Raw genomic sequence first — 27,640 nt, 5'->3', positions numbered from 1 at the left:
GCTTACTGTCGCTTTTCATGCGGCTAAACATGCCCGACGGTGCAGTTGAAATTTTATTTATTGCATTAACTCGAGACCAGGGCGTTTCGTTTCCTTGGCGATTGGGGCGGAAAAGTGGGCGGGGCTCACACCCGTGGGCAGCTGGTAATAAACATAATGAAAATGATGCACATAATGAAGCGCACTAATCGACTGCTGTCGCTTTAAGTATTTATGCCTCACAAGATGGCAATTGATTTAAATTTTTGGACGGGATATTGCTGCAATTAAACATGTGACTATGTGCGTACGTATAAAACATATTTTATAGAAATTAACATATGGACAAGTACGCCTTTTGCCGCCAAATTGATTGTGTGGAAAATTTAATGTGCATGCGACATTTTTCATAGCCTACTTTGGAGTGTTTGCAAATTGCATCGCCCACAGACGGCATAATTGCGAGCATATGTAAAACAACACCCCGTGTGTGAGTGTATGTGTACTTTAATTGTTAACACTCACATTCACTTTGGGCTGAGGTTTCTGTTTGAACATCGCGACTCATTTCAATAATAAAATTGACTTGCTGGCCGCATTATGTGCGCCATTTATTTATTACGGGCTAGCGGGGTTCGGTTGCCATTTATTATTATTATTTGAGCGAAAATAATGATGTTGGTGTTCAGTTAAGTGTAAAGCACTTTGTGAATATTATTTTCCAATTAAAAAATGCTGGCCCAAAAAGTACCAAATCATTCATTCAATATTTGCGTGCCCAGTTAAAAACGCCTTTTCCAATCGATAATAGCATTCGAGTTTAATGCACCCGAAGGGGTCATAAATTCCAAAAGACTTGCGGTCAAGAGATAAGGCCCAACAGCTCAAATGATTTGTCTTGACACGTGTCAGGTTGTGGCTCAGAGAACTCAATTAGTGGCTGCCACAAATTGGCCTCACTTGATAGTCACATTAAGGTTGCTTCTGTCCACATCCATACCGTTGTCTAAACTTGAGTAGGTGGCAACAGCTGTTTAGACAATTGGGTGATTGCCAAAAATATTGGTTACAACTGGCGTCCAAATACATGACCTCGAAAGGTCAAAATATTATGGCAGGCGCTTTTAAAGACGTAATTTAAAATGAATGCATTGATATAAAAGCTTTGATTACTAACACCGTGGGAGTTTATTTCATTACAATTTAATCAAATTATTGTGCTTTTCTTAATTATCTTCACTGTGCTCACAAACGTCATTAAATTAATTAATCAATAATGTTATTAGTGCAGACCAAATACACACTAATTATAATCAGTGCTTATTGATATGTTTTTTGGGCCATACAATTTTATAAATTTATGCATCCCTTCACTTAAGCAAATGACAAAATATACGTTACAATCTCTTGAATAATTTACACAAAGTAATATCTTTTAGAGATTTCCAAAAACGTAAGAGGTATTAGAGATATTTTTTGTACTATGCGGTAAAATAGTCTTTCCTCCGACGATCCTGTGTATATTTATCACTATCACAATTCCGTACTCTCCATTTTGGGATTGGCATTCTTGATGCCCAGACTTCTTAACTTGCGAAGCCGCTGAATCTGGCGACGAAGTTTATGCCGAAAGACGATCTGATGGTTAACAGTCTTCAACTCGTCGGCGCTGTATCCTTTCAAATTCCGAACCGTTTTGGCCAGCAGTGTGTCGGTGATAAAGTACTTGGCCTTGGACAACCTCATGTACTCCACATTCTTCTGAGAAAGTTGCTGGCGGTACAGATACAGGTGATATCCCACATTGGGCGTCCCTTTTGGCTGCTGCTGATAGCAATGTTGTTGTTGCTCTTGTTGTCCCGCATTTTTCGCAGGCTTGCTGTCGCATTCGTTGATGAGTTTCTGGTAGCGCGGCATTTTATAATCGATAAGTCTCGGTATAAAACACAAAGTCCGGTGCTGATTTCCTTAGCAGATTCTCTAGGTGGTATCTCAGCAATATTCGTTGCAGTTGCAAGTAAAAATATCCGATGCTGCTTGTCCAACGTTTTCAGAGCGTTTGATGTCCTTTCAACAATCAGGCTAGTTTTTATACATCCCAGCTAGCCACATCCTGCTGCCTGTGTTTACCTGAACTTTCGGAGTCCCGACTTTTTTTAAACCCTTGACCATCGACAAAAAGTTACCTGTCCTTTACCTGCACTTTTGACTTATGCCCCTTTCGGTTGGCGTAATAAAAAACAATTCATTCTTAATCTGCTGCCCGTCGTAAAGTTTTAGTATTTTGCAAACATTTTCATTCTTAATCCGTTTCAGTAATCCGCCCTCGCGGCCGCCCGGGCAATTTACAACAAAAAATATATCTCAACTGGCGCGTATAAAAAGATTAAGTGACATTACACAACGTATTTTCCCAAGCAGCTGAAATTCGCAAGCCACTGCCGGATGAACATGCATTTTCCTGCTGCGGAAAAGGGTAAATTGCAGAGAAGGATGCAAAGGATAAGTGCCGAACTGGATTAGCGACGGGAGACAGCTGCAAGGCCTTTAAGAATTTATTAATGATCTCTAAGAAAGATGGCTAAAGTGATCAATATGCATAATGACAGCAATAACTGAGAAAAATTGGTCTCTATAACACTTTTCTAAAACGTCTTAAAATTTGAATTTTGATTCTACTCTTAATAGAAATACTTCTCTATATCTTCAATCAATTCCAATCCTTGGTAATCACATTAAACTATATAAAAATTTAGAGTCGGCGGTATCACATTTTGCATTATTTGTGTTGAGAGAATGACTTTGGAAGTTCAAAATCGCCGAGCTCAAGTTACATAACTGCATTGTCAGTGCAAAGTGTAGTCAGGAGAAAATGGAACGGAAAAATGTCGCCTGGATTGGAGGGCACTTTTTTTTATAAATTCACATTTCTTGCCTTTGCATAAAAATCCTGATCAAATAACACAAAGTTCAACCTACTTTTCCGCTCTAAAATATATACGTGGCAACAAAAATAAAAGTAATCTGTTAAGACAGCTAAGGAGTGTGTTGGAAAAATCGAGGGCGGGGAATGAAAGTGATAGACCTCTGGCAGAATTATGGCAAACTTTAGCTTCATTCCCATTTCTTTTTCTTAAAATGTAACGAGACGAAACGAAACTTTTCAAAGTTGAATGTTGAAATAAGCAATTTTCGCGTTCAACTATAGAACATATATACATAGGGCAAGTGCCAGACTAGACAAGCAGGGCTGGTGGAAAAAAATAAAAAAAAAAAGATTGAAAAGTAATTGCATTCAAGAGCTTGTAGTTAAAAATTTATGGCCATAGTGCCCAAGAATCTAGGGGAAAAGGGCACAGCGAATGAAAAAATTAAGCTGATGCTAGTGTTTTTGCTATTGCTGTTGCTTTTGCTTTGCTGCTGGGAAATATTGAAAATGTAATTCCAACTGTTGTCTGCCCTCCGATGGTAATTGCAATGACCGGCAGCTCGAACGGCGGTATTACCAACGGAACAGCAAAAGCAGCAGTTCGAAATAAAAGTAAGTTAAATTGAAAATGAAATGCAATCAGCCTGAGCTCTTTGGCGCACTTCCTTGGCCCCCTTGATACTGTATCTCTACGCTTGTACTTCTATTTTTATCCGCTGGATGCATATCCATTTCGCAGCTGCATTATTAACGCTAGGTGTGAACATTTTAGCCGTGTAATTGACACAGAAACATCCACTGCATTTCATAGAAGATATCTCTTGGAACAAATTATTATTTTAAAAAACGAACACAATGGACAAAATAATTTTTTCTGTTTCAGATGGTACTTGCATATCATGCTTTTATTTAGAATTGTACAGTAGAATTAAAGTCAAAACCGTATGTTACCATATCTTTAGGAACTGTTTGCCATTTTAATATTTTGACATAGCTTTGCGATCTTTTTTTGCAGTGCAGCTTGCAGGCAATTTTTGCCCAATTTATGATGGGCAAACACTCAATGCCCACTTTCTGGCCTCGTTTAATGGCTTATTTTCCAGGGATATTTGCACACATTTTCCTCTCCATCTGGCTGCACATACCCCATGCACAAGTGCGGTCCTTGAAGCTCCGGGTTTTGGCCAAGGCGTAGGCTTAGCAGAGTGCACAATGAAATTGAAACATATTAAGTTGAGCTTGTGGTCCGCAAAGCGACAGGCAGGTATTGCCCAAAGGCAAATTGAATTGAATGTAGAAGTGCTTAAAGCCTTACCCAACTTGGCAGGATTTAACCCAGATATATGGTGACAAAACAATGGGAGACACAAATGCAGCAGTCCCCACACTTATCGCCCAATCAAAATTTCATAAATCAACTGACGGGTTTGCGCGTTTGATTTGACAGCGAGTGAAGTGCCAACTAAGCGTTAATTTGCAGGTCTCTACTACACTGGTATTCGGTATTCGGTATTCGGTTTTCGGTATAAATCACATCAAATGACAATTAAAGCGCCATTCAAAGTCAAATGCAACATTCGCATGCAGGGCACATGCGAAAAATGCAGCTGGCGAATAGTGCGGATTAAAAATGGGAACGCGAACTGGGGTTTGTGGTGGCAATTAATTAAGGCAAACCTCAGCGACATCGCTCAAAAGTATGCAATACACGAACCGCAAAGGCAATGAAATATTGCAATCACTAAAAGAATGAAAAGCCAACGAGAAGGAAAACGGGTAGGAAAAGGGCCAGGCCAGGCACTTGGTTAGTCGCAAAATCCGGAGACGCTTGCAGCTTTCGGTTTCCCATCTCCAACTGTGACTTCTTCTCTTCTCAGTCGTCGTCTCGGTTGGCTGGCTGACGCCCGCTTGCCAAAATTAGTTTCTGTGTCAAAAGTTTGAAATGAGCAAGCTCCTCTGGGCCTCCGGTACACGGGGAGAAATGGGGGAATATTAAGTTTATCTAAATACTATGGGAGTTTGACTGTAATCTACTTCACTTTATATGCAATTGATCATTAAAAGCATTTCTTTGTTGTTTTTCTGTTCGATATTTATGTTTATATAATAATTAAAAATACTGAAAAGTCAAATTGGCTTTTAATTTAGCTACAACAATTAGTACGCTATAATCCAAAATATTGATTAAACACAAAGAAGAAAATATATGTTTAGGAAATGTCCAGTTTCTTCGAGTGCCATCATCGCCCAGTAAAAAGTAACCGACGGAAGCCAAAGGAAAAACTACTTGGCAAAGGGTGAGAGGACAAAGTTTGCGCTGCGCTGATGTAGTTAAGAATTGGCAGCAAATGCTGCTTAATTTCAAAAGAAACTTTACGTATTTGTCATGCGGCGCACATTCATTGCGGTGTTCATTTGAGCGCTTATTCAGGCAGAGCCAAAATAAAAAAGCAAAAGTAAAAAAGTAAAGCAAATCCCCGGCCAAAACCCCAAGCCCGCAGACGTTGACAAACGTTGCCTTGGTCGCTCGACAAGACGATGATGATGATGACCATGCTTCTGCATCGGACACTCGTTTAATAATTCATCAGAATCATAATCAGAATCGGAGTCGTGCCCGAAAAAGTGCCAATACCAGAAGTGTGGGTCGGCGGAATATTCGCGTTAATTTGCGGTCGCCGAGTAGCAAATGCGGTCACCATCTTTGCACTCTTCCAAAAGGCACTTGTGCGCCTCATTTCCTGTGGCCATTCCTGAATGCCTTTTGACTTGCAGTTTCCGTTTCCGTTTCAATGACGCTTTGATTGGCCTTGCGGTATCCGCTCCTCCCCCTTTCCAACCCACTCCACTCCCCTCCCACCCACAAACCGCTCGACTATCAAGCGATAATTATTTGTGTGGACAACGAGCTTAGTTTCTTCGCTGACCGCATCGCAAACTTTCGAGGTTGCCACGCACTTCAGATGCGCGTTTAGTTTGGTCAAGAGTAGTGGAGTTCTTTTGGCCACGGTTAATTAGTGTTAAAGAAATTTTCGAATGTCTTTGAGTTATCGATAACATCTCCTATGCATTTTGCATACGTGTTTCCGTGCTCATTATTCTGATATTTTGTGCATATTAGCTGACGTTGGGCGTTTCTTTCTATAAAAATGACATTAGTTTTCCATTGTAAATATAAAGCGATTTTTTTTTAGGACTTAGTAAGCGATACTGCAAACGTCAAAGAAATTTCCTAACGCTTTTGAGCTATCGATATTATCTCCTTTATAATTTTAGTTAGCTACGGTCTCTTCAAGTCAGAAAGTCATTCTTGGCAGTACAAAAGTTTTGGAGAAGCAGATCTAATTGTGTTTCAAATAATTTAATATCTAAGTGCAACCGACAACCAATTGGATCAGGAAAGATGGCAATCGATGATATGAAGGACCTATTGATCGTAAATGTTTCTGACCAAGAGGATGCAGGTATGTCAGGTATGTATATATAGATTTAGGCGGTTTGAGAAGGCACACATGCAAAAAAAAAAAGTGCACAATGACAAGCACTTTTTCGCTTTAAGAAATAGCATTTATTTTAACCCTATTTTATTTAAAATAAAAAAGGCAGGGCACAACTTATATTGCTTATTTGCTTACTTCCGTTCTAGATGACTTGAAGGAAACTGCAATGGATTGTAATATGCCCGATGGTGAATCTTCTCTCGTAATCACTGATGGCGATTCTATGTCAAAGATCCCTGATGACGCTGCCATGGCAACCAGCGACCCTAAGAAGAAAAAGAAGAAGGTAAAGAAATTGAAACGTTCCCAAAAAGCCAAGGATCGTCTTGTTCGCCCGTTGCCCAAGGCCGTGACCTCCAAGGATGCCCTTATGGTTTTGAAAGAGTTAAAGGGCGTGATAATCGACAACATGCAAATAAAACAAGACCACGAGGGGAAGAATGTGGCTAACATTGTTGTTAACTCAAAGAAATACGATGCGGAGGGTTCTTCAGAAAACTCTGCAGGGAATGCAGCTTGCGAGAAGGCTCTGCGAGAAATCCTAACCACCAAAATGAAAGCTCTGTTGGCCGAGCCAGAAAACAGCTCGGGAGGCGATGAAGATAATATACTCGAAAAGATGACCTCTTATGCCGTTTACAAACTTGCTGAGAAATGGAACAGCGACGCTATTGATGTTGCAGCCCTGTATAATGACGTAAAGAACAAGAAGACGTCGTCGTCAGTTGGACAGTTGCCCAAATTATGGAAGAATATGCACCCTTGCATGGTTCTGATGCAAATGCGCCCCCAGACCACCTTCAAATTTTTAGGTAGCTCTGGTGAAAACCGTAAAGTTTTCTCAATGGGCGTCTCCGTGGACAACTGCGAGTTTAAGGCTGATGGGCCAACCAAAAAAGATGCACGCCGCAAAGTAGCCGCATTAGTTTGTAACAAACTCTTTGGAACCGACTATCCACAAGCATAAGCGAAAACATCACATGTATCTGGGCACCCCCTACTACCTTAAAACATATTCCCGGCATTCACAAATAAACTATACGAAATACAATCTACATACATATTCAATCTACAACATACAATTCCATCTACAATACAATAATAAAATAATTTGACAACATTATAAAAAATCGTCTTTTACTATGTAAAATTAGTTTGAAAAGTTTTCCCACAAAGCAGGAAGTATTTAATCCCAAAAGTTAACTTGTTCAAAGCTAACTAAAAGCAAACAAGACAACTCACTAGAGGGCCGTCAAAATAGTTCGCCGATCTATTGAACCGATTCGTTCCCTCGACGGGAAGGAGTAAATAAATATTTGGACTGTAAATCCAAATCTGTTTGAGTGCGGCACACAAAATAGCCAAAATAAACGAAAGCGTCTCTCAAAAGAGCAAATACAATAAAACTGATTAAATTTGACTCGACGAGCCATGCAAATACGTGCAGAATATTGAGATATTCGCACCTTATCTCACCTGTTCAATCTCGGTGTCTTGGCCGTTTTTCAATGGTTTTTCTCTTACTGTTGCTGTTGCCTGGTTTTTTCTTTTATCTGGAAGTAAACATAAATATATTGTTATCTTATTAGTGCGCTGAGTGCTTTGCAGTCTGTATGTGTATGGGATTCATGTGATAATTGCATTTTTTGGCATTGCAATTGCACAATTGCAATCTTTACGTTTAATTTAGCCGCTGAAAGTTGCGCACAATTAAGCAGCGATGCAAGGCCTGAATTTATTTAATTTTATTTCGCTTCTATTTGTATTCGTGGCTGAATTTGCATTGGGCGCTCGGCAGATAAACAAACACGCTCCGTGCCAATCGCATCGGATGGGGAAATTCCGGACTATACCCATGTACATACATATATACCGGTGGACTGGTAGGGGGGGGGAGGGGAGTGGAAAACTTCATTATCATAGTATACTGTAGTATTTGGGTGCAAGTGCGGGTGCGTGGGCGCTGATTTCTTTTGGCCATAAACATTTCCGGGCCGAGGTGGGATGCAGTCGTGTGTGAAAATGATTTTAAAATTGGCGCTGAATTGTGCAAATGCAAAGACAATCAAAAGGCAATGGGCGTTGATGATAATGGCGGAAAACAAAGCAAGCGAGCAAAGCGAGCAAAGGGGGCTTTTGGTAAAGTGAAATTTTGACAGCTTTTAATTGTGCACCGATGCGAGCAATGTTGCCGAATATATATATATATATATATATGTATGTACATACATATATTTAACTGAATTTTGCCCTTTTCCACCGGCACGCAATTATCAAAACGCATCACGCGTCATGGCCAGGCCCAAATGATAAGCTGCTGGTGAAAGGGAAAAGGGAGGGCGGTGTAGGGTGTTGGCAGGGGGCGTGGCTGCAGGTGGCCAACTGTCAGCTTAACGCCTCAACGAGCAAAGTGAAGGCAAAATTGCATTTGCCTTGGAGGCCGCCGCAATTAACGCGGCATCATTTCTATCCAACTTGATGATATTTCAACTTGACTTGGATTGGTCGCAGCTTAACCCTAGATGGGTCGCCTTCAAAGGGTATGGCTTTATGAAATCATAAATTGAAAAATATTAATAAAATAATGTCGAAAATACCAATAAATCATTTTGATTTGCTAGATTATAGTAATACATATATATTTTTTTTGTTTCATATTACGCGACACCTTTTTCGTATTTATAGGGTTAAATGAGCCGAGCCTCAAGACCTGAGTTTACGACTGTTCCGTGCGAATCATCATTAATAGACCAAAGTGAGAGTTTTCTAGCGCTGCTGACGCTCCTTGCCTAATGGCAAAACGGCAAAGATGGCAAGATGGCTAAATAAGTGCGCACTTTAAGCCGAGAAAACGGCGAGGAGCAGTCATCATCAGTTGTGGAAATGGCTGGGCCCAAGGCCTCACAGCTATTTATAACGCTTTTCACTCTCGCTAAAGCACACACACACACACACAACCAAGTACACACGAATTAATTAAAAACTGTTGAGCTTTTGGCTGGCGTATCGGGGGCATTATGCAAATGTGCCGCACTGTACCACATCCTCTGCCTTTCAATTGCACTGCACACGTTTAACGAAGCATAAATCTCTCTGATAAGCTACAATCAAACGCAATCAAACTAAATTCAATTTAATGGGAAAAGTTGGGGGCCTAGGAACCAGGAACTAAAGACTAAAGAGCGCCGATCCAAGCCAGAAATCTGGCTGCAAGTCAAGTGAATTCAGCTGGAAGGAAACAGCCGGATCAGCCAGCCGGTGACTAAATACAATTTACAAGCTCCATCTCAGGCTCAATCTCTATCCCAATCTCAGGCTTCCTTTCGTTTCGAGGTGGCCAAATATTGGCCGAAATTGATTAGATACGCCAGGTGAAGTCGAAACTTTAGCCGGATGTAAGAAGCGGATTAAATGGAGGGAATAATCACAAATTATAATCCTTGCCTCTTGAAGTTTGGATAGTAATTTTAGCCATATTTAAATTTAATTTCTTTAGATATTGTTTAATATTTATTTTGGGTTTTTGAAACATATTTAAGGGCAGCAAACGTATCTTGCTACCCAACAAACGTTCCCAAAACTCGCGTAAATCCGAATTTTGGCTTCGCTTAGAGCCATTCAAGGTTTGGTGCATAATCGTGTCCTTTCAGCGCGGCTTATAAATATTTATAGACACGTCAAGACCCCATGCATGTTGGGCTACCTTATGGAGTATTTCTGTTTTCCCCTTCGGTTTCTGTTTTTTTTAGGAGCCACGAAGTGAGCTCCAGCGAGTGGGAGATGCGTGGAAAGCGAGCGAACTGCGATGCGGAAACTGCAACGACGCTTGTTGCAGTTCAACTGAAACCCTCCGATTTTCCCTCAAAGACCCAGCGATTTCCTCCCTCACTTTGCTGGCAATTCAAGCGTTGCGAAAACGTTTCTGCCCCGGCAGCTTTTTGCCCTCTGTCTAGTCTACGAGTATCTCCAGCGCCCCTTCAGTGCACTCTTGGCCCATTTTCCTGGTCCCTGCCCCCATCCCGAATTTATTGGCATCGAAGGCTCGTCGACAGGCAGCGACCACAGAACTAAGCCCCTGCTATGCACATGGAAAAATATCTGTTGTAATCTGAAATAAAACCAAAAGATAACTTCAACCTGTACTTAATAAAACTAAATTTCGAAATTACATTAAACTTTGTTCGCTTGCAATCAATTATATTGTTTTCTAGACATTTTTGACGACATTTTTTTATCCAGCTAACTTGTATTGTATTTTTCTCAGTGCACTGGATTTTTAAGCTGCCTGCTGGATGCTTTTCGCCTTTGCCATTGCCTTCGACTTGCACACAACTCGCCGAATCTCTGTTTGACTGTGTGTGTTTGAGTGAGTGTTTGCTTAACATTGTTTGATATTTGGTTCAGCGGTTGTGGGCGCTTTTCCACCCCGTTTTCCCCCAGTTTTTCCCACATTTCCACCGATTTTTCTTCGGCGCCTTCTTGGCTTCTGTTCATTTCTTGACTTGGATGTTTATCTTCAATGATTTGCGATTTTCCGGCAATTTACGCAAAAATATGTGACGAAATTTCGGCACTCCTGCCCCTCGTGTCTACTGAACTGCAACAGTTTCGTGCTTGTTTTTTATTTCATTTTAAAATATCTATCTTTCCGGGCGACCCCCATACAATCTTTATGCGTTGCGCGCGTGATATCAGAGTCCCAAAAATTTGCTGAGGAAATTAGCGTGCAAAAATGTTGATGGCAAATATTTGCTATTACGGCGGGCTGAATGGTTGGGGTAGAAGGAAGGGAAAATCACAACTCCCACGCTCCACCATTTGCTTAACGAATTTTGTAGATTGTCTCCGGCATTCGGCTGCAGTTAATTGAATTCGAAAGGTGAAAGGAAAACAGTCGGGGACGGATTGAAGCTGAGTCTTGGGATTGGCATGGAATCGAATCGTATCGGATCGGATCGGATGGGATGAGATCAGAGCGGATGGAAGTCGGCGATAACAATGAAATACTTCATTGGCTGATTTATCGACCTGGAACAGCCATCGATTGTCGGCCAAAAAGGGCCGAGATTTGATTAGCAAACAGTAAAGTGTTCAATTTTTTAATGCGGAAAAGGAAAGGTGAGTGTAAATTATATTGCAATGGACTCAATTGAATTTTGGGGTGAATCACATAAAATATATTTCACTTAAAGTTGAAGACAAATGAATTGAACGAATTTTATTGCTTCCTCAATTTACCTTTCGGTTTCTTTCCAGTTTATTTGCCAGCAACAATATTTGCCTTTTTAGTCACAGTCGGGAATGCTTGGCAAATATACACAATAATTGAACAAATAAAATGTTAATTTAATGCCTTTGGGATAAGCCTACAGCAGCCTCATCATCATCATCATCATTATAATCATCTTTATACCAGAGATAATCGCCGCCATTGTCGGCAGTGTAACGATCATGTGCTGATTTGATAATTAAAAGCAAACACTAAGCGACATCGTGACAACACAAGTAAACCTGCACAAATACTAAACGCACCATAAAACTCTCGCAAAAAAAAAGGAAAACAAAGGAGAGCGATTTACTTAAATGCCTGCAGGACTGCCTGCCTCGAAGGAAGGAGCCCCTGCTGACCAATATAGCCAGAGTTTACTGCGTCTTCGTCCACTATCCGGCACTTGGCGAAATATTTGTTAAACGCACTAGACAGATTGGGTTACAACTGAGTATGGTCTAGAAGTAGTAGAAATTGAAAAGAAAAGATACAAAATTGGGATTCGCTTCAGAACCCTTTAAGGTACAAATTACATGAGAAATATTGGAAGCTTATATCAGAATTAAAGTGTAATTCTTATATTCAATTATCTTTTAGAGTATTGCGAATTTCTTATTAGCTATACCTTTTCAGTTCTTCAGGTAGCAAATCTATTTTGTGTAGTATCCCCATTCAATGTTCTACACCTCGTATTTTCCAAGTGTAGTTAATCTCCCCCACGTTACTCCACTAACTCCAACCAGCCACTATATCTGTCTAGTGGGTAAGAGTGGCAGTCAGGGACTGTCTCAGTGTCTAACTGTGGCAGCGATAACAACTTTCGTGCGTGGCCAAAAGACTGGGGAGGCGGGGGTGAGTGACAGATATATATGTTGAAGGGGGTATAGCAGAGCAGACTTGAGTCCCCCCCTGCTCCCCCACGAGACTTCCAGGAATGGAACACGTTTCATTTCGTGGCGACAAGGTTTTTGCTCCGTTGATGAACTCGCTCCTCCGCTCGGGCCCCCCCCCCCGCAGCTCCCCTTCGCATCCATACCTCTCTGCCGCCGGCGGCCAACGCATTTTTAATTAACACGCCGGCGAAAAGTAGTTGATCCGCTTTTGGCCGTTACACTTACATCTGTGTATATGCGATACATCTTATGGTATCTGTATCTGACAAGCGCAAACCCAAAAACCAGACCTTGTGCCACTTTACGATGTGTGTAAGCCGGAGAATATACGATATACCTATAGATATATCTTTATGTAGATATATATTGAGGCAACTGGCAAATTGATTAACGCTAATCGACGCCATTTTCGTGCAAGTAGCGGTCACTGAGCGTCACATGAGATGGCTTAAATGTGGTATTTATATATTTTTGTTTTCTTTTATTTTTGGTAACAACTTTTTGGTTCATTGGCTCGAAAAAAAAAACGCTGGATTATTTCGATGGAAAGATTTCGGGGAGCGGTCGAGCAACTGTAAATTGCAGCGGCGACAACTCACAAAAATCTCGTTTGCCTAATAGCCGAGTTCAAGTTGAACGGCTCAATTTCTCAATCTATCAGTCGGCGTCGAATCAGCGTCATCGTCGATTTTTTAATTAAGAGTCACATAAATTGAAAAATACCCGAATTGACAGACACTTCAACAACAGTAACAATGCAGCCGGTCCAAAAATAGCTGGCTAACTCCGTGGGGAACCCTCGTAAAGTACTGCAACTTACGGTCCAGAGAAAACTGGTTTGTAATCCAAAAAGAAGGAATATCTTTTCGAAAAAAGCCAAGCAATCTGGGTAATTAATCAAAATGATCTTGGCTTTCGTTTAAATATTCCAGATATTCCCGTTCGCCGTTTATTTAGAATCTAACTGGGATGATCTGTGTCGCGTACTTTGGTAGCCCAAAAAAAACTCCCATAAAACGACAAACCAAATCCCACATAAAGGCAGAATAAATCTCTCATTCCTCACTTAAATTCACATAAATGTTTTTCGGCTACCGAAACACTTAAAGTCGCTCATCCCAAAGTGAGAACATTTAAAAGGCCGAATCGACCGAAAGAAAATATCGTATAAAATGAGGCAAAGTTCATGAACTCAAGAAGGCGATGAATTTCTCACACAGCCATGGCAACGGCGTCAATTACACGGCAATGGACGGAGATGAAAACGGGCAGATGGAGCTTGAGTTGGAGCTGAAGATGGAGGTGGAGCTGGAGCTGGAGCTGGAGATCCGAGATGGCCACGGCTACTTAGGAGAACCAGCCAGAACCAGGGAGCAGCTTAACTTTTAACCGCACAGAAGTCGACATCGATGCGCCACGGCCACTTGAGTTGGTTACGGCCAAGCCGAACCGAGCCAAGTAATTAAAACGAGTCGAGAAAAATCAGCCCAAAAGGAAAATGGGAATGGGCTGGGAATCGGTGAGGGAAAATGGGAATGGGAACGGGAGTGGGAATGGGAATGGGAAATGCTGCGCCACGTAACTGAAACTTCAGAGTCAAAGTGGCGCTCGGACATTGCTCATTTCGTCGTTTCGTAATTAATTAGTCTTAAAAGTTAAATAGCCCAAATGATTTTGGACAGGCTACAAAGGCGCTGGCTAATAGAAAACGTTGCAAGGAATGTGGCGGGAAAGCGAGTGGGTCCGTGCGGCAGGGGAAAAGAACGAAGATCCAGCTGAGAATTTTCAGTCCAGTTCGGTGGGGTTCGGTTTAGTTCAGCAAATGAAGATAAGATACGTCTTTGACAGGAGCGCGACAGCAGGGGGGATGGGGCAATGACAGGGCAGTGCATATTTGTGTAAATTTAGTTTTATACACAGAGAGAAACGGGCAGAGAGAACCAAGAACAACTAATAATAAGCTCGCATATCTTTGAACATTTTTAAATAAGCTTAATCCGTGGGCATTGATTTCGAAAGACAAAGAACCAGAGATTTCACATTTCGATTTATTTATAGTGGGCTGTTTTCTTTCTGTAAGTCATAAGGTAATGACATATTCTTTCCAGTGCACGTAGGGATTGTGGCCATAGGAAAGCCAGTTGGATTCTGTCAGTTTGTGTACGCATTGAATTGCAGGAAGAATTTATCTAACGCCGGCAGCAAATGGTGGAAATGCTGGGAATGAACTGGTGAGCTGGCAAGCGTGTGTTCGAGTATCTGGCGGATACGTGTGAATGCTGCAGCTCCGCCCGTTTCTGCCATATTGATTGAGACAGAATTTATTGGCCAAGCTAGTGCCCTGGTCCGCATGTATGAATGTGTGAGTGTGTGCCTGCGTTGTGAATTTTTGACATTAAAACCTTGTGCGTTGTTGTTGACTTTTGGCATGAACATAAAGTGCTGGCTTTAAGCAATTGCATATAGTACCTATATATGGTCTACGATGATTTTGTATTTGTATATTCAAGTGCTGGTTTGGCTCGTTAGCAGAGCGCCTGCAATGCGCCCTCTGCCGTTTTGGTATATTTAAATATTTTGTTGCAACGTTCTCGGGCTGCCACACAAATAGGCAAAAATCAACTCACAAAATGCCACCACCACCCTCAATGGCATATCAATTTCATTTGGCTTTTCATACCCGATATTTCCCATATATTTGCCAATTTATTTTACACTTTTGCCGGCTGCTGCTGTGGCAATTGCCATCCCCTATAAGTGCTACTCAGAAAATTGCTCGCTGGCTAGGTGACCACACAGAATTTAAATATAACTTAAAAAAAAACCACAAAAAAGTTTTGGTCAGTGCAGTGAGACAAGTGGAAAGCCGAATGAAACTCTAAGTTTGGATACCACTTATGATGGCCCACAACTATTAAATTGTATTCCCAACTAAAAATCGAAAATAGCTCAAAGTTAAAATTCTGGCCAGAATCTTTATGGCTTTATGCAGACCGACCAATGATTATGCAACCGATGGCCAATACTCTCGGATTGGCAACGCTCAAGCCCAACTGGGCCAAGTGCTCGGGAAAAGTGGCAGGGGCATTGGCATCTCTTGACCGCCACATGCAAATTGCAACTGATTCAAGATTCAAGTGCTCGACCAGCAGGAGCGTTGCTGCACAGAAAGAAATGCTAAAAAATCGAATTATTTCGAGGCAACTACCGAAATGACTGGAGCCCTGAATTCGTTTATTCGGATCTAAAAGGCTCCTTTTGCACTGGACTATTTCCAGAAGGAAAATCATATTTGTCCCATAATTTTCTCATTTTTCTGGGTGCATAAAAAAAATATCTAGCAGAGAACATTGGCCCGAGATCACATTCAATATTTCCGTTCCTCCGAATGGAGCTCCCCCCCTCAAGCTGTTGCTGGACTGCATAATTTATGACTCAGTCTAGACCAAAGTGACAGGCAAGGCAACCGCCCTATGCCAATCCTTAATTGTTTACAAACCCAGCATACACACATTTTTTGATGAAGGGAATTTTGGGCATTTCATATTTTCTTTTGCTCTGCCACATAAATTTGCCAGCTGAATAATATTTTCGTTTGGGGCCTGGTGTGTTCGTAAATATTTGGCCAAGACAAATTGCAGTAAACAATTTGCAACAATTTCATGCGGTTGCGGGCAGAAAGTCCTTTGGACCACCCAGAGCAGCAATTACAGCTCATAAGTTGGTGATTTTCTTGGCCCAAACGCACACACACACAGCAGCCACTTGACCCAGGCAGGCAGGAGCAGATGCAAAGTTTATGATAAAATTATCAACTTAATTGCTGGCCAGGGAGATCACCTAATTGGGCGCCATGTGAAAATACTCAAATACTATGGTGTGCTGCAACATCGGCCAATAGCCGGACTCAAATCGACTCTGTTAGCAAAGTTTTGAACTGGTTTTTGTTGCCTTCGCCAGCCAGCGAAAGCAAAAGTTGTTGTCTGCCATTGCATATTTGCATTTGACGTCTCCTGGCCAAATGCTTTCAAATTGGGTTAACGACACTTTGGCCAAGGCGAACAAAAGTGTGCAACTAAAAACTAAAAGCTTAAAACAGCACTTTCCACGGCAAGTGTCGCGGCTGCATGGAAAGTGAAACTGAACTGCAACACAGTTGTTATACATCCACGTAGCCCCCAAAAAGAAAAACTGAAAAACAAGCGAAACACAACAATTACACAGCTTGATTCGGTTTCGTTTCGTTTGGCTCGATTTTGGCCTGGCCAAAAGTGATGAAAGTGAAGACAAAGTGGGTCTGCTAATGGCAGGTGCCGCACCAGATCAGGAGATCTCGGGGATTCAGGAGATTCGGAGGAGTGGCCGGGATTCATGTCAATTAGAGCTGGAAAAGTTACCATCATCTGGCATCTTACGTATGCCAGCGTATAGATCGTTAGACCGATGTGTATCTTTGGGGGAATTATGTAAACGATGGCCAAGTTATCTATGGACACGAAAACTGCGGAGTGGTGTGTTGGAGAAAACTCTTGATTAGCTCATATAATAATTATGGTTGCGTTGCACTTAACTATCGGTTGTGAGCATTTTTTGTTTGGATGAATATTATATATGGTTTTAAATGGGCTTAAATCGGTTTATAAATTGTCTTCTCCAACCATTTGATTAAATTTAAAACAAAAAGTATACTCATATATAACTAGCTGTACTCATGCATTAAAATCCCCTTAAGTCAAAGTTGCAAGTTGCAAAGTAGCATTGCACTTGAATACCTAGGTTAGGTTACCGACTCCCTGGGAGAAAACGCATTCAAATACTCGACTCTTAACCTCCTTCACTCAATTTCCCCACAAGTTGCCTTTGGAGCACGCACTTCGTTGATATGTCACATGTTTTCCGTAATTCGAGGCATTAGCAATTACCGCTGTGCCTTTAGCCTTTCTGGCTTTCGACTAAGAGGTTTCATTAAGTTTCTCCATTTTGTCTCTATTTTTCCGTGAATTAGGAGTCTTTACCTAGCTCATATGGTGCACAAAAGTCGAACAAAAATTTCGCATAATTAGCGGCGGCAAGTCGAGAACTAAACTGAACAGATATGCAAAATGAGAAAAAATTCAAACGAAACGGTAAACAGCCCGCTGATTGCATAATTCTGACTAAGATGCAGATGCAAATGCAGAATGCAACTCCGCAGAGATACTACACACACCTCTAGCTGCACACACACAAATCACTGCGAAGTGAAATCAAATGAACTAAGCCGCAAATGCAACTTGTAAGGTGAGTCGCCTCGGAAGTCAAGGAACCCATAAGCGTTGACAATATGCTGCTCCAAGAGGTAAGGAATCAGGGCTCAAATGCCAGCGACATGCTAATTATGCTATATTTATGAGAAATGTACAAAACACTGAGCCCGGAACTGTGTCTTCTCGAGTGAGAGTCTTTACACAGAAGAAAACAGTTAAGACCCCAGCATATCTAACCATTCTTCAAATCAGAAGATCATGAAGGATCGAAATAGTTTAAAGTATGATAATATAATGCATATTCTTAAGAAAGATGTACTATTAAGCTTTGTGAGTATAATGTATATATTCACATAAAGCACACTCTGTATATAAATGTATCCTATATTTTTGCTTTCCTCAAACTTTTTTAGTTCCCATATGCTGTAAAAGTTTGCCCGAGGTTTTTTTTTCATTTAATCTTTTTCCGCAGTGCATGTGTGTTGAAGTGCATTGGCGTGCATATGAGGAGCACATTTGGCTCCATGGCAAACTTTTGCCTGACATTTGCCTTTGCCGTTGCCAACGAGTATGGAGCAGTACACAACGTTCTCGTTCACGACTTTGACAAGAACTCGGCCCATCAGGGGCCATTATCATGCGCCTCATCAGCGCCGTCGTCTAACTCTAACGCCAAAGTCATTAAACTCGCGCCGCAGCTTCAAGTTGAGAGAAGAGACTCCAGCTCCCAACGCCCAACTTCTGGCCCAAACAGAATGAAACCAAAGCTTGGCTAACGACTAATTTGCGCATATGACAGGGCGACATGCGAGTCGTTCGATGGGCAAAGACGCAGTCCCAGTCCCACTAGCCGTTTTGCCATTTTGTGGCCCTCGGTTAAAGACTGGCCTGCAATGTCAACGATTGGCAGCTCTCGTTCGGCGGATCGTTGGACTGACTGGCTGGGATAGCTATGTGCGTTGGTTTCCCATCCGCCATCCACCATCCACCAGTCGCCAGTCAGCTCTTCAGTTTTCCCATCCCGCCGTCTGGCCGGGATTGACTTTAAGCGCCCATAAACGGCGGAGCAGGCCCATGACACGTTTATGTGCTTTAGATGATAAGAAATGTGCAGGTTTAAAAACACAAAAAAAAAAATCGGTCCGAATAACCATTGCACTTAAATGCCCAGGCGGCTAAAATGCTGGCACCCGAGGCGTATGCGCAACAAACGAGGCGTTGGGCCAAACAAATCGTTCAATTTGTTTCGAGTTTCTTTCGTTTTTTTTTTCACTCCTAATATATGCACTCCCCCATCGGTTATTCACTTTTGCCTAACTAAATAATATAGCACGCAACGGGGAAAATGTTAAATCATCCAGTGCTGGGAAAATGGGAAAGCAAAAAGGGAAAGGCAGGTGGGAATCCGGTGGAGACCTCTACTAATTGCTGAGCAATCACGTGTCAGGTTGCATATTGTGGGGCGGAGCAAATGCCAAAAGGTTATTGCGACAGTTGAAACTTATGAGCCAAAGTCACTCAAAAGGATGGCAGGTGCCGAAAGAAAGTATAAGTAACGAGCTTTAAATATAGGTGTAGAGGGAGTTTTAAAATGTGCTTAACTAGCAACTTCATATTATAAGAAGATTAAAGGCTTAACGCAAATGGAAGTCTCTGTCTCTACCTCGCTATCTCCCTACCACCCTTTTTAAATCCTAAGATACATTCTTCTGAAAAGTAATTTATGGCTTATTAGCTGTTTAGTCGAAAAAGTAATATATTTGTTAATTAAAATACCGTTAACAACAACATAACACATGATGAATAAACAGAAGTTAACTAGATATCAATTATCACAAATCACAATCCTTAATGAATACTTAGTTCGCCTGGTTGACCACAGCACATGCTTGCATGCACTGAATGTCATTAGCACCTTTAAGTCATCCTTCCTACAATATATCCACATATCCCACTTGACACAAACTCCAGTTGGCCCAAACCCAGTCGACAGGTCCTAAGCATAGGGCTCGACAATGGCATTGGGTGGCTGGTGGGTGCGGCGGAAAAGCGGATGGGAAATGGATGGATGCACCTTCGGGGCAGCACTCTAATTAAACACGACAGTGAAAATGTGCTCGCGCTGCCATTGACACGTGTGCCCAACAGCAACACCAACAATGCCAGAATCAACAATGGCCAATGTCCAGGCGGATGCAGTGCAGCCGATAGGCCGTTAACTCGTACAGATGCACTGAACAAATTCTAGATAGCTGCTAGTGCGATTTGCACAAACAAATATATTAGGATAAACAACTTTTATTCTCTAAAACATTACTCTAGAAAACAAAATAAAGCATACAACTAATTTGAACAATTATAAATTCTTAAAAATTTTTGGTTCGTGTACATATGCGAGCAGGCGGTGCCGGCTTTTCCTGATTTTCCGTTTGCCAACAGTTGCCGTGACCCTGCGACCCGCACGCATCCCCACCGCCCCATTTCCAACACATTCACAGAGATTCACGCACGTGATTTATGTCCGTGGGTGCGCATTTTAACGCGGCGACATCGCCGTGGATCCTTCTCCACCTCCAGTGGCTCCACCGATGTTCCGGCAGGGCCTGGCCCAAAACAAGCTGATGGCAACTTTATTGAAAATTGCATATTTTATGTGGCCATGGACGCTGGGCGCCAGACTTTCCTGGCCAAACCGGGCAATTCAATCAGGATATAATTTTATGCGTAACTTAAACACGCAGGATATGTTAATATTGTGGCGCCCATGTAGAAACACACGCACACACAAACATACAAGATACCGAGGCACAGGAAAAATCGTTGCACTTTACGCTCGAAATAACAAAATACTATATGTGTAAACAACTACTCGGTGGGCGTGTGTTTGTTTGCGTGATTAATTAATTGCGTTTAAAGGATAATTGCCTCTAGCTTTCATTTGATTAAATTTCAGCCAGTGCGACCGTCCTTGTGTGCGTGTGCGACAGGAAAGGAGTCCGTGGTAGTGGGAGAGGGGGAGGTAGCGGAGAGGTAATAAACCTCAGGTCAATGCTCAGACAGCTGGCTTCCTGGATAGATTACGCACAGATCAGCCCGCACAGCCTTTCACATTAAATTTTAAATGCAGTTCGAGGAGTAAGAAATAATTTAGCGCACAAAAGTAGGCAACAAATTCTGAATATTTCATGTCCTTGCAAGGCCTTGGTGGCAAAGGAGGATGTATCTCAACAGCATACGACTATGAATACAAAATGTTAAAACTATAGTCTTAGATATATGATTAATAGAATAGTAGCATTTAATATTATATTTAATCTCAACAATAACAATTTACCTTAGGAGCCACAATCAATTAGCTAGCTTTTTGTTAGTCGTATTCCATTCGACTGGCTTTTAACAGTATTTTCGTAATTGATTAATTGCATTCAATGTTCGTCAATTATGGCCATAATTTAAGTAAAACTTTTTCCCGCCACTCGCCAATTTTTTTTCGCTCAACTTTTTTGCGACTTTGTGAATATTATTAATTTGCGATGGAATTTTATGCGAGAGCTAGCTAAATCGCAAATTAAATTGGTGGCATGATGCTTTAATTATGACAATTTTTTCATCCACGTCAAGATGGATTTGTTCGTTAACACGCCGAGAAGTTGATGTGCCAACTGTCTGACATATATATGTATATATTGTATAATCAGGAGCCGAGCGTGCCACTTCCTGTTCCTGCATAATCGATGCCAGTCGGCAACTTTTTCTCGTTTTTGGCCAGCCTTTTTACACGCAAAGGGACGAGCAACAGCAGCCCAACAGCAACAAGAACAATATTAATAGCAAATTTAACAACGAGCAGACCGGCACGGGGCCAAAAAGTTTTCGGAAACAAAATGTATGCGTAAATCTCTTTAGTTGGCTCATAATTATGACATTAAGCGGCGATGCGGCTTGAATTTTAATTGGCATTCCGTGCGTTTTCTATTTATTATGGCTTCGCCGTTTCTTCTACGCTTGCTATTATGTTTATTAATAAATAATTTTCAGCTTGTCGGCGGGGCTATTGCCAATTTGTGGCCATTCAACGAGATTCGCATTTATGGCATCAGTTTGACATGTGTTTTTGGCCATAACCGTTAACAATTGTGGCGTGTCACCAGCGGATTGTTCGGTTCAATGTGGCTAAAATCTGAGGAGAACAAATTTTACAGATATAAATCTCTCCAGTGATTTATTCAAAGCTAGAACAAATTATCTATGCCCTACCTGAGGACTGTCTCAGAAATTACTTTAAAAATTCCCCATTCCATCCGTGACCCGAATCGATTTGGTTGCATGAAGACGGACATGTAAATTAAGTTTAACGCTAATTGACATTTCGATTTGCACATAAAAACTTTGGGTCCGGGATTCGAAAATAAATTGCGGGCGAATCCAACGTCTTGGCCACATTGTCTTACTCTTTTTTGTTTTTATGGCCACATGAAAATTAAATTAAATCTGCGTGAAAATACGGTTACTTTGCTGTTTGTTTTTGGCTGTTTGATTCGGTCTGTTTTCATTGTATTTGTCTTTGCTTGCCCTTCACACGCTTGAACTTTGAGTTTGAGCACGACAGACATTTAAAAAAAAAAACAACCAAAAAAAAGCAGACAGACAGACAATCGGGAGCATTGAAGTAACAACAAATGAAATTGGTAACAACATCATTTGCCATTTCCGTGCGATTGTCTTGCAGTCGCTTCTGCCCGATAGCAATCTGAGCCAAAATGTTGCAATGCCATTCAGTTACAGCAACTATGCAAACAACGCACACACAGAGCGACAACGCCTGAATAAAGTTATTAGCGCATTTAACTGTGGCAACGGACGTGGCGCACTCGAGCATTGTTCGTCTGGCCAGCAACAACAACTGACGCCGTTGTTGCTGCGAATGCAATTTCCATTTTAATTACCTCGAAAAAGCCAGCTGAAACGGCACAAACAGCACAACAACAGTGCCGAAGAGGCAGACGCTCGGCAGACAAACAACAGCAAAACAACGCCGCCAGTGGCGCATGCGTCGTGATGCATAGTAACTGCAACAGCATGGCAGCAACACCAACGACATACTAGCAACATCGTACAACAATGGCCAAAACACTGCAGCACCACGACTGAAATTAGTCACACACTTCGTGCATCGTTTAAAATACAAATGCGAAGGCGAGACGGGGTTCAAAAGTTGTGAGCCAGGAGCAAGCCAGGATAATCAGCTTTTAGCTTCTATTGATACTGCTACTAAGCACTAAGCTTGCATTGAAGATTCATCAAATAGCAGATACATTAAAAGTAGCTGCAAAATTACATACATATATATGGTTTTAAAACTCTTCGATCCACTCACTTAGTGGTCGCCGTTGTTCGTATAAATGCGAATTAAAATTCGACTTGTTGTCGCCCGGTTATCACTATATCGTACTATATATTGCCGAAGACACTTGTCGTCTTACCTTTTTTTTTTGTGCATAAATATTTCAACACTTTCGCTTTCGTTTGTGTCACACACACAAAAAGTAGGGGGTGGGGGGATTGTTTTAATTATTCCCAACGTGAGGCAGCAACACCCGCCCCTTTTTTCGCTGCAGCAAATGCTGTGCATTTTAATTGCATTTTTATTTAATTTTACCTTGCTGCATCTAATTTGTCGTCATCTTGCATTGTTTGCCTCACTGTTGTTATTTGGTAATCATTTTTTTTTTTTTGCTACTGTAAGCTTTTGTTTTGGCTTCTCGATGTCGTGTTCAGTGCTTCCCACGCACTTTGCAGACATTTCTGTTGATTTTTTTCTTTATTTGGCTGTCGTCGTGCGATCGTTTGCGTAATTTTGAACAGCAAGACCACAACAAATCATGAAAGTAATTTCGTCACATTTGACACCATTGTCTGCGAACGAACGTCATCAAAAGTTGGCTTTTGTCGCCCAGAGAATTAATGCAAATTTTCATTATTACTGCTGTGTACTTAACACTACAACACAGTCGCTTAAATGGGATTTATTTTAAGTGGTTACAGAGATATATGCACTTTCGTCTTGAAAACTACAAATTTAGTTTTATTTTCCCATAAAATCAAAGTCGTTGCTTATCTGGTTCTAAAAAAAAAAATAGGATGAAGGAAACATTATCTAGATTTATTGGCTAACATCACTCTCGAAAATCTACCAATCTTCGGCGATTCAACATCCGCTGCGTCTGCGCAATTCTACTGACCCAATTTCGAATTGGTTTCCAAATCTATTCATTGTTAGCCCGATTCGCTGATGTCTGCTAATTTATGACCGCCTCTAGTTTTTTTGTACAGTGGGCGTTGCGATTGATTTACATACAAACACATACCATTCGCTCGACTTCTGACTTCTTTTGTGGCCATAACTCTTTAAGCAGCTTAAATTTGCATTTCGGAATCGTTTAGATTATTATTTCAGTTCAAAGATCGCTGGGGCTAACAATTTCAATACTGTCGGCTTACACAATCAACTGGCAAACATAATATGCTGAAAATTTCACACACCAAATGGTAATTAATAAGAGCTCAAACAAAAAGCGGAGCGCTGCCAGGCTGTATTATAAATTAATTACGGCCACGATATCAAAGCGAATGGCGCCGAAAGCTGAAAATTGAGAATCAGCCAAGTTGGCACACGGAAAAACATAAGGTTGCAAAAATGGAATATTAAGAATATTTAAAATATTATATTAGGGATTCTAAAATGGTAAATAAAAAATAAAAAGCTCACTCATGACAAAAGTATCTATTAGCTTCAAATGCTGAATGTAGAGGTAAATGAAGAAATTTAAGATATTGTATAAGCCCCTCATATATGGATATAATCCATAACTATTTGTAAGCATTATTTCATTTATATGATAACCGAATTTTTTCAACATTTTTCATTTGTGAGTGTACAGCCCGCGAATGTTCTGAGCATTTTGTGCCCCCGCAGTTCTTTTCCAGTGGCCGTGGAAGTAACAGTAACAAATAATTAGCTTGTAAACTAAAAGTCATCATTAATAATGATTACCACTGGGGATCTGCTGGGTTCTCGCCAGCAATACAACCAGTGTTAGCCCCCTCCCTCCCCCACCCACTTTTCATGGCCCATTGTGTGGGTGTCTGATGGCAGATGCCGGCATAAACGTCAACATAATTAAGTGAACGACTTCTTCGGGCATCGCCATCGACTTTTTCTACTCGCCTGCGATTTATTTCGCATTAACGTTAAATATTGCTTCCTAATTAACCACGGACCGCTTGCCACATGAAAAAAGTGAGTGGGTGTTTTCAGGGGAAATGCGGGGGATCCAGAGTGAAATATATATAAATGTATATATATGTATATACTGCCTCGTAGGTATCGAGTTTTGCCCTCGATGATGATGAGCAGGATGATGATGCGTCAAATTTGCGGCAGCTAATTAGTAGCCGGGAAAATAGATGAAAAAAACACGCGCTTAGCGTTTACAGTTACTGTCAAAAGTTATGCCCAAAAACTCGGACCAGAAAACTCTAACTGCGATTTGGCGTGACGCATTACAGTTAAACTGATTTCAGTTTGTTAGATTTCTATGTTCTGCGGTCATCAGCAGATTCACGTGGCCACCCACTACAGTTTTTTGAACTCACATATCTCCCCTGGATTGGTGACTAATGAGAACTAGAGGGATCACAGAAATAATCACCAAAATCACTAAACGTAGCCAAGTTGTGCTTTGTAAGTAGGGCTAACATTTAATGATCGAGTAATAATGATGCTGCTTCGAATATTGATGTGACCAACGTTTGAAAAACTGCATTTCATGTGAACTGATGCCCCAAAGTCATAACTAGCCCACACATTCTGACTCAATCTTAGTTACTCACTTATTGATAATTACCATTTAGCTGCCAAACTAGCAGAAAGGAAAGCCTAATGACTAAGCTGGCTTAGCATATTTGGTGGCATTAAAATCAAATCGGAATCAATCGTCCATTTCCACTAAGAGGGCCATACAAAGTTGTCAGCAGGAAGGCACTTAATTTAAGTACCATGCCCACTTTAAGCCTGGCCAGTCAACTTTCGCCCCCGAGTAAGAGCCATAAAGTATGGCGACAATGCTCTTAGCCCGACTTTGGGTGCGATAAAAATTGATATATAATGGATTATCGTTTATTACACGCACGATTACCCCCCCGTTCGCACACACACACTCACGCTTCATCTCGCAGAAGATGATGTCCTTGCCGGCGTCCTTTGCTGGATATGCATATTGTTTGCTTTTCTTCGCCTTACTTTCCACGTCTTTGTCCTTTTTTCCGTTGCGGCGTACATTTTAATGAGCCTTGGCATCCGCACGCTGCCAATTTGCATGTGCAGCCGCGACCGGGCGCTCATATGGTTTTCGACCCAACGAGCCAACAAACAAAGAAACGAATAAATAATCGCACAAAGTATTGCCGGCCATAAATATCGGAAGCCCTGGGGGCTGAAACACGGCAGAAGATGCTGCAACATCGGTGATGGAACGATGGAGGTGCAATTTCCATGCAGCATGAGTCGACAATAAAGTGCCATAATAAAGGCAGCAGTCTAAAGTTTGCAGGAGCAACATCTACGAGCGCTTCATAAACAGAAGCAGCAACTCAGGCGGCCAGAGTTGCCAAATCAGTCATCAGGAATTGATAACTGATAAATTGATAAATACAACAATATGTGATAAAGTTACTATATTAAGCAATATGTGATTATGTTTCGCGATTCCATTTAAATTTTTAAAATTAATATATTGCTTTTAAAATAAAACACTCTTCAAGGGAAAATTGCCAACTTGCCAACACTTTTCAACCGAAAGCAGGCAGCCAAGTAGCAACAACAATAAACAAGACGCGCAGCAATTTCACTGACTACTGAGAACTTTACGTACTGTGACGAGGACTCCACCCACACACCGGGAACTCCAACTTCCACTCCCACTCCTTCTAGCGAGAGCCCTCCGATTCCCTTTCCATATGGCCATTCCTTTTGGACCTTCCTGCACCGTGTGCACTGAACGAAAATTGAGCCGCTGAACGCATGTTGCGCACGCTAATGGGGCGTATGCGTAATGGGCGCGCTTATTAAAACTTAAAGAGGCGTGGCCCGACTCATTACCGACGGATTCAAGGGGCTACGCTTACCTTTTAAGGCAAATTGCCACGGAGTGAGTTCCGATTCCGTTCGTTGGGCAACTGAAATGAAGAAAAGGAGATTTGTCGTTAGTTGGGATTGTAAAACTATCCGAAATTGTGGGGATTTTAATTACTATGTACTCTTTTATTTGTTAATATGTTTTAAAATATAAAACAAAGTCTTGAAATAAGCATACAAGTATATGCTTTGTTGTAACTGTTCATGCATTTTAATGCCTTATTTTATATCACCTTTTTAGCAACTTGGCTGTTAAAGTTATTATCCCAATAACATGATTTTTCTTCAGTGTCGATTTTGCACTTGCTTGTGTCTGTTGTTATTATATTATTGCTACTGCTCCCTGGCTTGCCCCTTGTTGCCTTCATTTATATTACTCTGGCCTTTCTGTCGCCACTTCGCCTCCATTTTCCGCCGCTTTTCCCCGATTTTCCCAGCCCCCCCGAACAGTTTTCCTCGGGCGCGGACGCTTTCATTCATGCGCCTCACGCGGCTCACTCATTTACCCTTTAACCGAAACGTTCGCCCCTCCCCCTTTTTGCATATCATTTGCGCGCATCTTGTTCACCCCTTCCGCCCGACGCCCCTGCCAGTTCCCTACCCCCCCTTAAGTGCATTACAATGAACT

At 41.5% G+C, this 27,640-nt stretch overlaps 3 protein-coding genes and 4 long non-coding RNA genes across 10 annotated transcripts in view; 2 read left to right on the top strand and 5 right to left on the bottom strand.

The window, feature by feature from the left end:
• The window catches only part of RhoGEF64C (Rho guanine nucleotide exchange factor at 64C), a 103,471-nt gene that overhangs the window by 36,329 nt on the left and 39,502 nt on the right, over positions 1-27,640 (bottom strand). The window contains exons 3-5 of one of the 2 annotated variants that reach the window (NM_168102.3): positions 27,003-27,053; positions 7,885-7,961; positions 6,544-6,674 (exon numbers count right to left, since the gene is read on the bottom strand). The gene's annotated coding sequence lies outside the window, so the exon portion shown is untranslated. The remainder of the gene's footprint in view (positions 1-6,543; positions 6,675-7,884; positions 7,962-27,002; positions 27,054-27,640) is intronic. The other variant, NM_001274496.1, reaches the window with a different exon arrangement.
• Positions 1,217-2,042, bottom strand: CG13711 (uncharacterized protein). Its single transcript, NM_139671.2, has one exon. The coding sequence runs from the start codon at positions 1,894-1,896 to the stop codon at positions 1,513-1,515; it is 384 nt and encodes a 127-aa protein (NP_647928.1). The 5' UTR covers positions 1,897-2,042; the 3' UTR covers positions 1,217-1,512.
• Positions 3,783-4,320, bottom strand: lncRNA:CR43881 (long non-coding RNA:CR43881). 2 transcript variants are annotated; one of them, NR_073916.1, is made up of 2 exons: positions 4,224-4,319; positions 3,783-4,104 (listed from the first exon to the last, which is right to left on the bottom strand). It is a non-coding gene; the product is annotated as a long non-coding RNA:CR43881 (long non-coding RNA). The 2 variants fall into 2 exon arrangements; NR_073915.1 differs by having other exon boundaries at positions 3,783-4,320.
• CG12493 (uncharacterized protein) lies at positions 6,187-7,532 on the top strand. Of its 2 annotated transcripts, none has more exons than NM_001274497.1 (2): positions 6,187-6,372; positions 6,555-7,532. In NM_001274497.1, exons 1-2 carry the CDS (start codon positions 6,312-6,314, stop codon positions 7,373-7,375), a joined length of 882 nt encoding a protein of 293 aa, NP_001261426.1. In that variant the 5' UTR covers positions 6,187-6,311; the 3' UTR covers positions 7,376-7,532. The 2 variants fall into 2 exon arrangements, with proteins under 2 accessions (NP_001261426.1, NP_647927.3); NM_139670.3 differs by having other exon boundaries at positions 6,187-6,381.
• lncRNA:CR45984 (long non-coding RNA:CR45984) lies at positions 9,934-10,518 on the bottom strand. The gene has a single exon (NR_133170.1). It is a non-coding gene; the product is annotated as a long non-coding RNA:CR45984 (long non-coding RNA).
• Positions 13,293-14,014, top strand: lncRNA:CR43882 (long non-coding RNA:CR43882). Its single transcript, NR_073914.1, has 2 exons — positions 13,293-13,406; positions 13,503-14,014. It is a non-coding gene; the product is annotated as a long non-coding RNA:CR43882 (long non-coding RNA).
• On the bottom strand, positions 14,615-14,975 carry lncRNA:CR45983 (long non-coding RNA:CR45983). Its single transcript, NR_133169.1, has one exon. It is a non-coding gene; the product is annotated as a long non-coding RNA:CR45983 (long non-coding RNA).

Source organism: Drosophila melanogaster, chromosome 3L (genome assembly GCF_000001215.4).
Source record: "Drosophila melanogaster chromosome 3L".
NCBI classification, from domain to species: domain Eukaryota; kingdom Metazoa; phylum Arthropoda; class Insecta; order Diptera; family Drosophilidae; genus Drosophila; species Drosophila melanogaster.
This window is presented reverse-complemented; position numbering and strand designations above follow the sequence as displayed.